The sequence below is a fragment of the Lichenostomus cassidix genome, chromosome 8 (assembly GCF_008360975.1).
Source record: "Lichenostomus cassidix isolate B80296 chromosome 8, HeHo_3.0, whole genome shotgun sequence".
NCBI classification, from domain to species: domain Eukaryota; kingdom Metazoa; phylum Chordata; class Aves; order Passeriformes; family Meliphagidae; genus Lichenostomus; species Lichenostomus cassidix.
In genome coordinates this window covers 18066311-18083088 of record NC_139489.1, presented here as the reverse complement: position 1 = coordinate 18083088, position 16778 = coordinate 18066311, and the positions used below count along the sequence as shown (strand labels likewise).

Sequence of the window (16778 nt, the reverse complement as noted above, 5' to 3'; positions counted from 1 at the left end):
TCAGGCTGTATGAGAGAATATTTTGAGGAATATAGAAGCTCTTTTCTGGTCATGTCTTCTTAAGATGTGAATAGGCTATTTACCCAGTGACTAAGGAAAGCCAAGCTCATCTGCAGTTGATGGTACTGCTTCATTAGATACCATTTCTGAAGAGTGTCTTTGCAAATTTCTCTTCAGCCTGGCAAGTAGGATCTGTAGTTGGTTTAGAGATCCATTATGAATCCATAGGTCTCTCACTGTGCAAATGCACTTGGAGACTGGTGGCCTGCAAAGGCTGGAGTTAAATACTATTTTAATCATCCATTTTAACAAAACATTTTAAAATGTGACAATACCATTATAGCCTGTAGGTGAAATGACTGTTTGAAAAGTGTTTGATGCATTGTGTAAATCTGGAAAAGGGGCTTGTCAGGTAATTTATTTCACCAAGTATTATAACAGCCTCCTGCCAAGTGGGTCTAGCTGTATTGTCAGACATACAGCTGATGCAGTTAGAAGACATTAAGAAACCTGTTCTTGGGGTTTGAAATAGAAATTTAATCCATATTTCTTGCTTGTAGTCACACTGAATTGGACACAATAGTGTTGGTGTTTGAAGGAAAAATCAGGAACGCTCCAACCACTCTAGTTAACACCTATCATCTAATTTTGTTGGTATGTTCTCTTATTTTGGCTAATGCAGCTCAGGATTGTAATCAAAAGTTGTCATTTTGTCATGACTCCTCAGTGCTTATATGACAAGTTTCATATCCTCAGTTTCTCAGGACTGTCATTAATGGGAGAAGAACCAAAACATTAATAGAAGGCACAGTAATCTGTCCTTTCAGTGAAGGAACACCACCTATCAGTGTATGTAGTATCAATATCTTTTCACATAGTCTGCACTTCAGAAACCAGTAGAAGTTAATAATGAATTTACTTATATGTGTATATTTTTTTCTGCTGAGATTCAGGAACGTTCTTTATGGAAATACCCTTTCTCCAATTGCATGAAGTAATTGGTATGCTCACATTAATACTTGATTCTCTTAGGTGACAGCCACTTATATTAGTATTGCTTGGAATTTATGCCATAAATCCCAGTAACTGTTGCAGTGGTTTATTGTTGATTTGTTTAATGCTGTAGCTCAGAAATGGAAGAGCTAAAGTTAGATGCATCAAAAACTTTAATAACACCAATTTAGACCTCCAGCTGGCACAGGGAGGCACTTTGGGGGAACCTAATGATCTGTCTGAAGGAAATGGGACCTTAAACACAGCTGAGGGATCTTAGCTCTCTTTAGTTCTCAGAAATGTCCTACATCAATGTCATATTATTCTGAAGTGATTCCTTTAACCAGTTTAAGAGCATGGAATGTATTTCATGATTGACACAGTTTCCCTTCATATGTGTCTTATTTAGAGTACTTAATGCCTTTTAAACATATAGACATATTTCTTATATACTCTTCTAGCCTCTCCTTAATTTAATAATTCTGTTAATATTTCAATAAAATACTGACAGGTCATGATCTCAATTTTCTATTTTGGATACTTGTTGTAGCATGGTAGGTTAAAAAGATATAATGAATTTGCATTTTTTAAGAGTACCGCTCTACCACCACAAATTGAACAATTTCTGCAAATAAGAGATGTCTTGAGGGATGGCGGCTATTGGCAAAGGCAGTAAATGACCTTTTAGTAACCATTTGGCTTCAGTGAACTTTAGAAACAAGTTCCCATTACTGGGAGATCTGATCACCAGCTTTCTGCTGTTGACTGAAACAATTCTATAAAATACAAAATATGTGCAAGACTTCTCAAGAAGTGAAATACAGATTACAAAAGGAGAAATTTCTACGTATTATGACCACAACTCCTAGCTATGTTTATGTTAGTTTCTCTATATTCAGATAGTAGCTCAGAGATTTGACCTGAAAAACAGCTATACTGGGAGTTTTCAGAGCTGTGTGGATGTCCTGAACTGGCACTAAAGGAGTTTTCCAGAGCTGATCTAACACTGCAGCTGTGTGCTACCATGTGCAAACTAGCAATTAGAATTGACAATGCTCATAGAGGAATGAGTCTCTTTGGTGGCTTTCACTGGCGGCTTAAAAGCAACTCTTCTTCCAAGTCCTAATTCCTTTGATTGCAACCTTTTTTCTTAATTGCCTAACTATTATGATATCTTCAGCAGAACTGACTGCAATACCTCAGGTGCTGGCTTGTATTTTATCCAAACTGCTTTCCAAAGTTTCCACTGCTTGTGAGAGCCTCAACCCCTTCCACCTCCTCCTCCTATTCCTGCTAGCCATTATCCTAATCCTCAGTGTTTCTCCTCTCCTATATTAATCCCATAAACCCTGAGCAAATCTGCCTACCTCTGTCAGTATTTGATGAAGAAGGTTCAGGGTGACAGCTCCCAGTGTGCGCCGTCTGCACTGACAGGCTGCCGTCAAAACTGACCACAGCTTGAATCTCCCTGTTTAACCATCCCTAACAAGCAGTTATGAACCCCACAGAGCAGATTTAAGTGCACATAAGACATTCTGGAAATGTTCCTTACATACTGGGTCTTTTGGTTTTGTTGTGTGCAACGGTTGCAGTATAGGACTGTTTTTGAGTGTGTGAAATTTGAATGCCAGTTGTGAAAGCAGCATGAATAATACAAGAAGAGGTGTGTAGTTCAAACTGAATGATCATGAGCATGACTCAAGCAAGTGGGATTCTATTTTGGTTACATAGAGATTTCAATCAGCAAAACATCCTGACTGTTGATTCTTCTTGTTTCTCTTGTAAAAAATGACTTTAAATTCTCTAATTAACCTTTTCTTGAAAGTATTGATTCACTTGTGATTTTCTAATTCCTGGAGGTAAAAGCTGTCTGTATTAGAGCTTGCCAAATACAGTTGGAAAAAAAGGCTAGAAGCTGACACAAATCCTCCAATTCCAAGATGCTAAAACGACATCTTGGAATTATTTTTCTGTTCCATTTCTCCCCCTCCCCTTTTAATGCTCTTTGCATTCTGTCAATGAATCCTAAAATAGTTAGAGCTTATGATCGATCATCCTACATAATCCTTTTAGTTGTATTTTTTAAATATAGTTTTGATTTTAATTTCCTTATTTTTCCTGAACATTTGAGTTGTTAGCCAACAAACTTTTGCCTTATTTACAGGAACACTCCTAGCTAATGAGAACAATGACTAATCTCTCTAAAATACAGTTACCTCTATTATCTAGATACTCTCAGTTTCAGAAATGAAGCTGGGATGGGAATTAGTTTAATTCTTTGGTTTGTACAGCTTTGATTATTTAATTATTTTGTCACTTAATCATTCTAAGTAATTGCATCCTCCTGAGCAATGTGGGATGATTATAAAGTTTCAGATCTGTCATGCATTCTGGAACTACAGGCCAAATTAGTAGTATGCCTGGGTTAATTTCAGCACTTCAGAAGTTTACAAAGACTCTCTCATGGCATCTGCCTCCAACCTGCTTAATGAAAAAACAGATTTGGTAAATATGGCTTTTGGGCTTTTTCCTTTCAAACTCTGGTTTACAAGACTCATATCAATAACAAAGCCTTATGTAGCAATAGCTGAAGATTTCTATATTCTTTTGGACTTCTGCATATCATGAAGGGTCTTCCTTACCAATGTTTCATATTTTTTCACTGACCATAATGCCTGCACATGGCAAATAGATTTTTGCTGTGGCCCTCTGCAATTCAGAAATGACAAACTGCTCTCTATGTGTTTTGTAGTTCTAAGAAAATTAATCTTCTTTCTGTTGAGGCTGACGTGTAAGAATACTATCAGAAGCAGGACTGTGTGTTGAAGTATGAGATTCCTCAGATTAAGGCATGCCTTGACACCTCAAGATTCTGAGGAGAACTTGGGAGTCATACTGAATCATCGGATGAATATTAACTCTGATAGCAAACCTGTAGCTAGAGTGGCCTCATATTCTAAAGAATTTGAAAGCTTTTCTGAATTGGGAATGAGTGCAGCTGTTGTGGGGAAGAGACAGTCCAATTTTGCTGGAAATATTTCAGGAGGGATGCTGAAATCTGTCTGGACTGTTATGAGAGGAATAATAGAAAGATTTAATAGAATGTATATTCTACAAAATGAGTGTAACTCATTAAATAGAAAAGTTAATTCGTTCTTCGTGAAGACACAGTTTCTTACTGACAGAAATTTGACAGTAAAAGGCAGAATGATAACAAAATTCAGTGATTAGATGTTGAAAGATGGAATTACTGCATGTGAGAAGAGATTTTTAAGAGGGACAATAATTCCAGGGAAGTGCCAAAAGCAAAATGATGAAACCTATGACAAAACCTGAGAAATTTCTTAGCATGCTCAGGAAAACAACCAATTAGGTCATACAAAAATGGCTTAATCAAGGGCAATTTAAAAAGATTACTTATTGGTATTTTTTCAATTTCCTTTTGACTTTTCACATTTCCTGAAGAACTTCTTAAGAATTTTAACACTTCAGAATTTGCTATTTGTCCTGGGTAGATGGTTATTTTGGCTGTCAGTATTATGATATCTTTACAGTCCTACTCTACCAGTTACAGGATGTATTTACAAGACATGTAACAGTTGCTGAATCCACTTGCTTGCAGCCTTCCTTTTGGAACTTTATACATTTTAAGCAGTAAACTTTTATAACCCACAACCAGTGATTTTCAAATAGGGACTGAATTTGCCTTTTTTTTTTTTGGTGTCATGAAATGTGAGTATAAAGACTGTGTCTTTTCACTGTCTTTTCATGAGCCTAGACGAATTGTGAATGAATCTCTGTAAGTCAGGAAAATCAGCCCTGCTTCTCTGTGTATTTCCTGCTTCCCATCTGACAGATGGGGAGAGTGGTACTTTCCTAGCTCACAGAGAAGAGTGCCATTGTTGAATATGGACTGTTCCTTGCACAGCCATTTAGGTGATGTTTGAATTTGGAATGTACCTAAAATGATGGTTGGTCATTTGGTGAAATAAATGTTGGGGGGAAAAAAAAAATCACTTTGAACAGCATTTTGATTATAGATGTCCATGCAAAATAGCAATTGCAACCAACCGTAGTAATAATGGAATACTGCCAAAACTCTGCTACCAAAATTCAGGCTAGCCCACCCCAGAAGAGAATGGAATCAGCTGCTTGATTTTTGTTGAAAACCCTGGGACTCATAAGCAAGTGCTCACCATGAAGTATAAACTGCCTGTGTTTCAAAGGGTGTCTCTGTTCTAATTTATTTCTGTTGCAATAGGCCTCTGTGCCTTATTGGTCTCTAGAACTTCACCTTTTAACAAATTATTTTGGATGGCATGGGCCCAGCAGCAAGCTAATGTACTATAGTCATCATTAGCAAATGTGCTTTGCCCTTGAACAGTCTCCTATGCTAATCATTTTATGCCATTACCATCCTTTTTCAGGAGTAGCTGCCCTTGCTAAAAGCAGCCTGGCCCTGTCGATTTGCCAAGGGAAGGTCCTGTCATGTGATTGAGTCCCTCTCAAAAAGGTCTCTGTATGTGGCTTGGCTGACTTCTCAGTTCATTGCATGCTGACACTGGCTGTAGCAGGCTGACTATCTTCACAGAGGGCTATAGTTCAGCTGATCTTAGAGGTATTTTCCAACACTTAATGATTCTATGATCTCATCTCACTGCCCTTTCTAAATGAGCAACCAGACTGATGTCACGCATTAACAGATGACGGTGCTAGGTTTGGTGATGAGGCATGCATATTATTGAAATATGTGTCTAAGAATGTAAAATCCATAAATCCAGATCTTCTTACACCTGTATCTCTGTAAGTAACTGCTCCTTCATTCAGAGGTCTGACCACTGACAGAGTGCAATCTGTGCAGTCTTTTACCACCAGTGTTGTATATTGTGCTGTTTTACAAATGTTTGGGCTAACAGTGGTGCCAGTGGTGAGCTTATAAACTGAGAAAGTGGCAGGGGTCTTCATAAAAGACTTGGCTTTGAATCTGTGATGCCTTGGATGTGCTACCCTTTCTGATGATGTTAGAGACCTTGTCAATACCAGGAGAAGTGTGCTGTCTGAAAATGTGTTTCATCTATGTTAAATAACATAACATGATTCAATGTTTACTGTGACCAAAGCTCATGCAAAACTAGCTGGAATTACTAAGCCTTCCACTCCCTTAAATTTAGCTGTAACTAGATAACTCCTTTTCTAACTCATCTGTCTGCATTTATTCTAGACAGTAGGCTGGTTTAGGGTGCTTATGGTGTTTTATTCTAAAAATACCTTCCAGTTAGGGATAGATGCAGAATATTTCACTACCCAAGAGGTTACAAAATTTAATGGGAAGGGTAGCGCATAGTGTGGCATGGTCCCAAACATGCAAAATGTGAGAGTAAACTGATGTTTCTGATGAATGGTCATTGGTAGCAGGACATTTCTCTGGGCTTTAGTACTAACAATGAGCAAGATGAGGGGAACATTAACCCCAGAAACAGTATTTAAGACCAGAAAAAGCAAAAATTAGGAAAGCATACAGGAATCCACTACTTGGTTTTGATTAATTTGGTTTCATTTTATTTTTGGTGCTATTTCATGTCAATGTCTAACTTATAGATGCACCTTAACACCTTTGGAAACATTCAAATAGATCACGCTTGAACTTCTGGAAGGCATCTAATTGTAGTTGGAACCTCAAGAACACATAAAGCCTGGAAGAGATCATGAGGCTCAGAGATCATGATGAACACTAGGAAAAAAGTTAAGTGATACATGAGAAAGTAAATTGCTGAAGAAGCAGTTTCATGATCTATAGTTTGGCCTTTTGTCTGGCCTTCATCAGGTATATAATAACAAAGCTTGAAAGCACTTTGATCAGCAGTTCAGCTCCCACGCTGGGAATGAGGCAGGGCTTGCTCAGCTGATACCTCATTCTGACAAAGAAATTGAGTTACAGGAGGGACATAGTGCAGGAGTTGGTGTGGCATCAGTAAAAACAGTAGTAGCGTAAACTTGTATCAACCACTGTTTGTAGGAGAAGTAAAAGCATGGAAAGGTTAACCAACAGCACATCTAGTATTACTTGTTCAGCTGCAGTGAAGGAAGAACTGTCAAAAAAGGAAACACAGAAACTGGAATTCCTCCCGGGATGAACCTGCTAGGGCTTGTAGATCTTGGCTGTCTGTGGTGGGTGGGGAGATTGTAGACATGTTCTGTCAGACCCTGGCATCTCCACTGCCTGTGAAAGAGGGCTGTGATGTGTTCTGACAGGTAAATAAGGGATGACACAGTAGCTGTGTGGAAACAGCTCAGTGACACAATCATCAGACCGCATGAAACTCATCAGGAGCAGAATGACACTGCTTGAGATAGGATCTAATGTAGGAGAGAGTTCTTCCTCTTTTGAAGTCCTGATGTGATAATGGTTCTTTCTGAGGATACCAGCAATCCCCTTTGCTTTCCATACTGGATTAAATTAATGTTGCCAAGGAAGTGTCCATAGGTGTTTTACAGCATGACTCTGTGAGCCATGTGGGTACCAGCACACACTTCATAATGATTGATTGTGATCCTTCCAGCCTGCAGCATGAGGAAATTATTATTAACAACTCAATGTGTTTAGGAGTTAATTATATGGAACGTGAAATTTATGAAACCTCAATTTATAGAGCCTGGTCCCCTGTGTCTGTTCACCAGTTCACATCTAGTCTAAGTCTCCTAAAACTGGTGTGAAACCTTCAAGCTTCTGTCAAGGATGCACAGAATCAGGTCTGTTTGTGAGCAGCTTTGGGCACTGACAGGCAGTATGAGGTTCCTAAGTGCTTTAGGCCTGTGAGGTACAGCACAAGGTTTGCCCCTGGGGTTTGGAGCTGGGGGGAGTAGTTTAATTATTTGTAGAGATCAAATTTATTAAAGAAGGTTCTGGCTGTGCAATATAATTTCTTTATTGCATCCACTGGGATATTGCAAGCTTGGGCTGATGGAGGGGCCAGCCAAGGAGTTTAGCACCTCATCTGCACTGAGGGAGTTAGCCAAAGGAACATTACTCTTGTAGTGCTCAAAATTGCCTGGAAAGCTAGAAGTAATTTTCAGTGGCATGCTTAAGGTAGGTTTTGGCTCATTCATAGACCCCTGGGGGTAGTTTTCTAAAATAATGTTTCTTGTGAGTGTCTTTCTAAAGACACAAATACAATCTTTACCCCCCCCGCCCCAGCATTGACTTTGTAAGGAACGTTATCATTGTCTTTTATTTTGAGAGATGTTGTAGAGTTGTGCTGGGAGTAATAAACAACCTGAATTTATCCTCTACTTGGAAGCCCTTGAAAAGCTCTGTGTAGATGGGAATTAATCTCTTCTTACTGCAGTCCTTACTTCAAGAAGTTAATTTCTGTGTACATCTTGAATAGGAAGTGTTTATTTTGAAACAAAATTCTTGAACTTCAACCAAAAATCCTGCTTAGGGAATGGAATGTGTCCATCTTTATGCTCAGTTTTGAATGGATCACAATGCGAATACCAAAACAGCAGTTAAGCATTATTAGTTTAAGCATCTCTGAATTCTAACTCTTAAGTAGAGTAATATGTTGATAGACAGAGTTCAGTTATGTCTCACTATGCAAAACAATGTCTTGAAATATACGGATTAATTAGAAAAAAGTTTCATCTGATTGTAAGGAATTTGCTGACTTTTTGGACCCAATTGAGCAGTCCCAGGGCATGGTAATCTCTGTTATGCAGGAGCTGAGGAGGTAAAGAGCACCTAGAAATTGAGCATTTGTAGTTCAAAACATATAATTACAAAATCTGTCTGGGCAGATTCAAGTCCATGCTTGTTGCCTCGAGACAGAGAATATGGGAAATGACAGCTAAGTGTTAAGTCTACAGAGGACGGTATTTGCCCCCTGCCCAAATACATGACAAAATGCATTGATGTGCTTCAGTACATTGAATCACTCACAGCACAATTGGGAGTTTCTTCCAAAAAGCTCTTTTGAGAGCATAAATCTTTGATTTCTAGCAGCAGCAGTAGCATTGACAAATGACAGTCAAGACACACGTCATCCTGGGTGTTTTGCAGTCAGCTGGGAGCTCTATACTGGCTGTATTAGGGGGAAAGGAAATAAGATTACCCTGGCATTTCCTGACCCTTTTGGGTTTTGTTTTTGGCTAGTCAGCCATTACCAAAACAAACAAGGCCAAATTAATTTTTGGGTATCTTTGAAGTCAGAGTAGTTATAACTGTACTAAGGCCCAAGCTTCTTGGTATAAAGACTGTGCTGAATCTCACAGGAGAATCCCCTTGTGAGAGCTCTTCTCTAATGGTTGCAGTGTTTAGCATGGCTTTTCATTATTCATGATGAGTCATGCTGCTGCCTGTTCAAAAGCTGCATTTGCAAAGAAGTGGTTTTGCCTTTTCTCAGTTTTCAGTGAAACATGAAAAAAAAAATCTCATGAAACAATTAAGAATCATGCCTAGGCCCATCAATATGCTCTGGGAAAATGAGATGTGTCAGCTAGGGTAAAAGGCACTTTTGTGACAATGTTTTGTTTCTATTACTGCATTTAAAGTTCTCTTGATGTTCAAAAGACTTCACAGGGTTCCTTTTACTATTTGAGTGCTGTCTCTTTACCTCATCCTCTCTGCTGTGTGTAAAAGGCCCTGGTAGGCCTGGCGTTTTTGCAATCTTTCACCTAGTTTGCAGTCAAGGTCACTAGCAAGGAAAAATATTTGTTCTCCTTTCCCCTAACCTTAATGTAGGATCTTATTTTATCTGCATCTTAAGCTTATACAAAAAGTAGTGGAAATTGTTTGCATAAATGTTTGTGTGATCCCACTAGGAAGGGCATAACCCATATTCAGATTTTTTTTCCACTAGCTGCTTTATATTCCTTCTGATGGCTTTTTTTCTTGGAGAATTGCTCTTTCTGTACCTGCTAATCCCTGTGGAAGTTTTACCCAATACCCCAGCTTTAGCATCACATTATAATGATTTCTACAGGACTGACTCATCGCTTGCAACCTAGAGCAAGTTGCAAATACTTGGCATTCCAGTTTATGTAGCAGACAAATACTTGCCTTCAAGTACTTACTTTTGGGAGGCCATCATGTTGAAACTAACTGATGGACAAGCCCAAGGCTTGGAGACAAATGTTTGGTAATTTTCCTACTTTATTCTCTCCCATGTAACATCTGCTGTATTTTCCAGTTTACTGTTTGCTCAGCTAGTGCTGCCAACATTAGCTGTTTCCAGACTAACGGAAACTTGCTTCTGAATGAAGCAAGTTGCAATGCCATACATTTGAAAATGGAAAACATCTGTAATCCTTACATACAAAGAAATGAGATCTTACCATAAATATAGGAACAAAGCAATGTTTGTGCTCAGACCTCAAATACATCTTTGAAATGGCCATGAGCTGGAAAAATGTTTGGTAATGTGAAGGAAGATGAGAGCTCTAGAAATGTAAAGGGTTATTATTTTATTTTGCTTTTGAGCTCTTTATTCCCACAGGATGGCCTTTTAAAAAAGGAAATGTGGCAAACAGGAAAAGAAGGCATTTAAGTAAGAAGCACAACTGTTGCCTGAATTGTTGGCTTGGCCTTATCACATTCGAGATAGAGTAATTGAAGATGAATGGATTCACACCCAAATTCCATTATAGTCATTAGCAGAAACTTTAGGACTGGGCTCAAGGGGCACATGTCCACCTCCATTTAGAGCTGTTAAAGTGCAAGGATCTCTGAGCCTTTGTGCTGATGTACTTTTTGTTTGTTGATCCTAACTGGGAGTGGATCAGGTATTATGGGTGCAACCACAGTGACAGAGATGTCTGTAACCTACTTAGGAGAAGTCTTGTGTAATTTTTCTGACATGGATTCAGGATCCCACACATCTGGCCTTTTTTTGTTCTCTAGTCTGCTTTTTCAAGTCTCCCAAAAAAGGACAACTACTGAGTTTATTGCTTTTCTGCAATTTGCAGCCTGAGTTGCAGAGTATTTTGTTCGGGTAGAAAATGCTGCTATCTTGAGTTATTTCTCAGATTAATGTACTGTATGGAATAACTGTACAGTTAAGGCAGTTTTACACATTTAAAAATAGAACTGCAGAAATGAAGCTACAGGTAAATGGACATGTAAAAAAATATTCCAACTTTCTGTAACAAGCTTTAGAAAGACCAGATTTCATCATTAAATATTAAGATATTGTGGTCTCCCTGTCTTAAAACCAGATTAGGAAATGGAAATGGATCATTAATTGAATGGTAATTCTGGTTATGTCTATATATTACAGAGGGAGCCATACTTTTCTGTAGCTTTCATATGGCATTTGCCAGAAAAGAACAAGTAAAAAACACAGCAAAAAGTCCTGTTTTATATAAGTTTATTTGCATATTTATATAGACTATGTAATTGCTAGAAATGATTGCTATGTATGAATAGTGTATGGCAAGTCATCCATCAATTGATGTCTGGACCCCAGCAGACAGTTTGAGAAATTAGAGAACTTCAATAGCTTCTATGTGTTTGTTTTCATAGCAACATTTGTTGGCAAGCCTGTCAAGTATTTGCTGTGTCAATGATTTCTCCAGTCTTTCTTATACATGTTAATTGCCTGAAAATTGCTTTGGTATGCTCGTTTCAGGAACTATATTACAGACTGAAAGTACGTAGAGTGTTGTAAAGTAAACCTGGGAAAATTCACCTCCTCATCCATGATTTCGTTTGTTCCCAGGTCTATGTTGACTATTTCAATCAATGCATGGCTCATCCAATTGGAAAACCTTTATGATTGTGAAATTACAATCCAAATTACACATTAATTTGAGAATTAAACTATCAGCATAGCACCACTGAGTTGACTTAATTTATACCGAAATTAATCCGTAATGAAATATTTTTAACCTGTTTGCACTGCTTGACACACTTTAAATGTTAGACTAATATTATTACCAGCTACTAAGGATGAGTCCTTCCCATGCTGGGAATATTCCTTATCAAATCTGGGTAATCTTTCTGTCGAAATCTCTCTCAGGCAACAGGTGGAGTGGGAGTCTCCCTAACTAATGGTTAATAGGTAAGTGCTGCTCACTGGAGGTTTCCCTTTCATACTCAATGCCTACCATCAGCCTCCAGGAAACCTGGCTCTTGTAACCTTTTTAATAATCAGTATGGACAAAGGTACTTCAAGGTGTGCAGGAATTAAAAGGAATAGGAGAAGTGTATTGGCTTTAGCATAAGCAAAGGAATATTTTCTAAAATGATAATAAGAGAAGGTTTGGTGCTTCATGTAGAAAACTATAGGTAGGGAAAACCCCTATAGTCACACCTTCGTAGTGTTTGCTACATTGTCCTTTGGCATGTATGGAAATGCATACTACTGGAGAGTCTGACACTGTATTTCCATTGCAGATTGTGAATTCCCAGTGGAATTTCAAAACTTGAAGTGTCTTTAAGTAAATAGAGGCATCTCTCTTAAGTCGTGAGCAGGTTCTATGAGTACCAGTTTACTCTGATTCAAATGCTTCCATAAAGTTGCTCTATTTTGTTACAGCAAATACCACCTGGAAACAGCAGGAAAGGTGATGAGCTATGATTACTACTGCTGAGTCCTGCTCTCTAGCACTGTTGGAAATTGTGTGCACTGACAGAGCGAACAGGCAGTCAAACAGGCTGTTACTGCAGTCACTCTGAGTCTATCCAGACTGCCCCTCATCACCCAGCCTTCCTACCCTCCCCTGAACCCTTTTACCTTCAGACTTTCATGGCAAGATCTATTATACCTTTTCTTTCCTGCTTCCAAGTACTTAAATTAGTGAAGTCATCCAGACTCCTGTTGCTCTGTGTGCAGATAAACTTTGGTATCAGTTTCATAGCTTGTTGTGACTGCTTGGTACAAGTGCCAGGCTGAAGGTGACATGGGCAGTGCCAGGCAATCACAAGGCTGCTGTTTGCCCTCTGCCTTTTGCTCTGTAGAGCCACGTTCTATCACTTCTGACACAGTCACACCAGGAGTTTTTTAAAAAGCACTTTTCTGATGCAAACTGGAAAAGGAATGGCACTGGAGCACAGCTGAAAAATTGGAAAACCTTTATGATTGTCTAGGTCCTGGATTTCTGAAAGGAATTTACCATGGTGTTTGGCCAACAGAAGCACAGAAATACTGAGCCAACTTTATATGTGTCCTTTCCTCAGAAAAAAGGCTATAGAAATCAATAGCCATTTGTTGTACTGAACCTGCCAGAATTTGATTTCAGCATTCTCTGTGCCTGAGGTTGGATTTATTGTCATTTTTAAAATAAGTGAGATTTGTAAAACATTATTCAGTAAAAATCTCCTTAATACGTCTCATGGAAAGTTAGCAGAGCAGTTCTTTGTTGAGATAGACATCCTGAGATTAAACTAATTTCATGCCAATATTTATTAGAGGTTTGTGGCAGAATGTCATCCCACCAATTCCATGTGCCAGCTTCACCATGGAAGTAGGGTAGATTTCAGAATTCAGCAGAGTGTCCTAGACTTCATACCATATTAATCAGCTTTGATTTTCCTTTCTCATTTTTGAGTCCTTTCACACAGTGTGTTTGGATCCCTTGTGTAAGCATGATATTTCTATTGTGATGTGCATGGTGTGTTGAATGACAGTGGAACTGAGATTCTACATTCCATGGTAATCTGCATGGGAGCACTTTAATTTGTAGCTTAGTGTATTAAAGAAAAAAAAACCTTTATATTTTATGTTATGTATATTATTTAAATGAAATAACGAACACCAACAGCAATAGTGAAAACATGGGAGAAACTAGGTAATTTCTAAACCAGGTCCTAATTCATCTGCTTATTTGCCTAAAACAGACAAATATCTCTATGCAAACAGATCCAAAATAATGAAATGCCCAAGGCTATAATTTACCACAAGCAGGCAAAAATCACTGTGGTTAATTTTCTCCTCTGAGACTTAAATCCAAATGAACGTTCAGTGCATCGCTGTTAAAGCAGGGTGTGACAAAAAGGTAAACAGGGGAAATGTCTCTTTCATTCAAAAGAAAAGCTCTGTCTGAGCAGGCATCTCTAGACAGGTCAGGGGCTAGGGAGAGGAGGGGCAAAATACAACAGAGAAAATTGAGATTGTCCTTTTATTTCAATCTGAGGATATAATTTAGAGAGGCAAAAAGGAGAAGATTAAAATTACCTTTTTTCAGGAACTTAGAAGGTTAAGGTGCTAGAGTGTTTGAAAGGTGAAATAACCAATTTTGAGAGCAAGAAAATCTGAGCAGGAATTGTCATTTATGGAGGTTAGGGACTGAGAAGTTAGGTCAGACAAAAGCTTCACAAGAGTGTGACTTGTGGTAATGGAATCATCACATAAGACAGCAGGAAACTCAGTGTGGGGGATGTTTAAGGCAATCCATTGCTGGATATAGCTCTGAGGTTCACAGAATATGCACAGAGCTAAGCAGAAGCAATATTTGTTTATACTTGGTATTTGGTGATGGCTCTCCTCCCAGTGCCTCACAGGTTAATTAGATTCACATATTAAAATAAATTATTCTAGTTCTGACAATGAAAAGTCTGGTTTAAATTAAGACCAAACCATAGGATGTGTGTATCCATGAAAACTGGGATTATTGCAATGCATTGCAGCTTTGCTGATGGCCAAATCAGCACAGTGACCACCGTGTTTTTCTGCATTCAGTCACTCTCTCACACTATTTAGCATCACAGAAGCAGGTTTAGAAAAATTAGATTAAATCCAACTACATTTCAAATACCCTGTTTTCTTTCCTCTCCACCTGTCTTTCTATCCTCTCTCACCATTTTCCCCTTACACCTCAAGAGTAGCTGTAGTCACAGGCAAACATATATTTTGAGATTTGTGTGGTTCTAACTTCGAAATAGATGCTCATCCATTATGAGCTGCACAAATGCATTGAAGGTATGGTGCATTCATACAGATTGTTCTCTGTCCTTTCCCACCACATCTGAAAGCACTATGAAAAAACTAATTCTCCAGATCCACATCATAACTGTAGATCTATAAACTAGGAAATTTTTGGGGTTTTGTAAGTAAAAAAAGCAGAATGAAGAGCAGGATCAAAATACTATGTAAACACAGATTTGATCGACTTATTTCTTTAGAGCAGTATGTAGCTTAAATAGATTTTAAGAAATTGTGACCTTACCTTTTTCGTTGTTGATGTTCAGAAACCAAAGTGTGAGACTGCATTTTGATGTCACATTTATCACCACCACTTTGCAATTGACAACAAGGTAGAGGACTGGAGGCAGCACAGTCTGAGATTATAAATCCTTTTGATGCTGTTAGTGTGCTTCCTTCATACACATATCTATCCAGGTGAAGTCTTTTTGGGGGCTAAGATAAACAGATGGAAACAGCTGTTTTAGAAATATCCATGGTGGGCTAAGGAATACTTGCTAAAGACTTTTCCTCTGAGAAATCAGTTATAATTGAAGGGATCTGCTTGTGTTGTATGTCAGTTATAATCTAGTAAATATTTAACTTGCTAACTAAGAGACCTGGGGCTGTGCGATTTATAAGTGGGTGTAGCCCTCACTTTGGCATTTATTGTGGCCCTTTGTTCTGGATATATCCTAACTAAATTAGTGGGTGAAGTCAAGACTCTGATTTACTGTAATTTCTGAACAGATAAAAATGCTGGGCAGGTGCTAAAGGTTGTTTTAAACAAAAATTATAAACTTTCATATGATGAACTGCTTTAAATGAAATTATGTCTTGACAGTACTCAGGAAAAATCACAACAAATGCGTTCTGAAATGGAACTTCTGTGACCAGGAATCCTACATTTTCTTAGAGATACAATGAGAATGCTATATTGGGTATGTAATCAATATGTTTTGTTTAATGCAAAATTGCTTTGAAAGCAATAATTTCATGGCACCTGCTGGATTTTCCAGTGTCAAGTTTCATGGCACCTCAATTTATCCATTTAGTTGTGTGTGATGAATGATAGGAAACGTGGCTCTGTTTCTGACAGGATGCCATACTTGCCCTCTGAGCCATATCTCAGACTCTGCAGGATTCAACATACACTTCAATAACTGAGAATATCTCCATCAAATATTCAGGGGATTTAGCCAAAGGAATATTCATTCTGAACTATTCAAGTTGTATATGAGACAAATTGAATAATGTGGAAAAGCTGCTTCCCTAAACAGATACGTCTGGACCAAAGAGCTAAGGAAGCAGGCAGATTGTTAGCAGGTCAGAAATGTGAGGGACCATAGCCCTTTGCAGTGGAGGTTTTGGGGACTGGTAAATCTCTGAACTATAACAGAAAGGCATGGGTTTTTAAATTCCATTTTGGCAATGTGGGATCTCTTTGACGTGTGGAAATATTCAAAGGCCAGCTGGGATATTGTTATATGTTTTGTAATACGAGTAAAAGTAGGTTGGCACAGCCTTTGGTTAGCACAGGAACACCAGCTGTGTGGCAATCTGGAACCAAGTCCATATGACTTGGCTGATCCAAGCTTTGTTCTGCCAGCAGAGCACCCCATTTCCCACAGGTAACTCCTGCTGTCTGAGCTTACCTGCTAGAAATAAGGTCTGTTCCTTCCTGATGGGGAGATCTGCTGGCTTTTGAGACTCACTAGTCACAGAGTTTTGGCCTCCTACCAGCAGAGACTGAAGGCTGGTGAGCTCTGTCATGGCACCACCTCCTAGCTTTCCTTCTTCTTCCCACCCTTTGGGTAGGCAAACATTAAAGAACTGGAAAATACAGCCTTGTGGGTGTCTTTTCTTCCCTTGGCCAGGTAGAACTCC

At 38.6% G+C, this 16778-nt stretch overlaps 1 protein-coding gene across 1 annotated transcript in view; it reads right to left on the bottom strand.

The window, feature by feature from the left end:
- PALMD (palmdelphin) overlaps positions 1–15438 on the bottom strand; it is a 48832-nt gene extending 33394 nt beyond the window's left edge. Inside the window, exon 1 of the mRNA XM_085068168.1 lies at positions 15157–15438. Coding sequence (XP_084924294.1) covers positions 15157–15200 — 44 coding nt within the window. The 5' untranslated portion in view covers positions 15201–15438. The remainder of the gene's footprint in view (positions 1–15156) is intronic.
- Positions 15439–16778: the final 1340 nt, after the last annotated feature.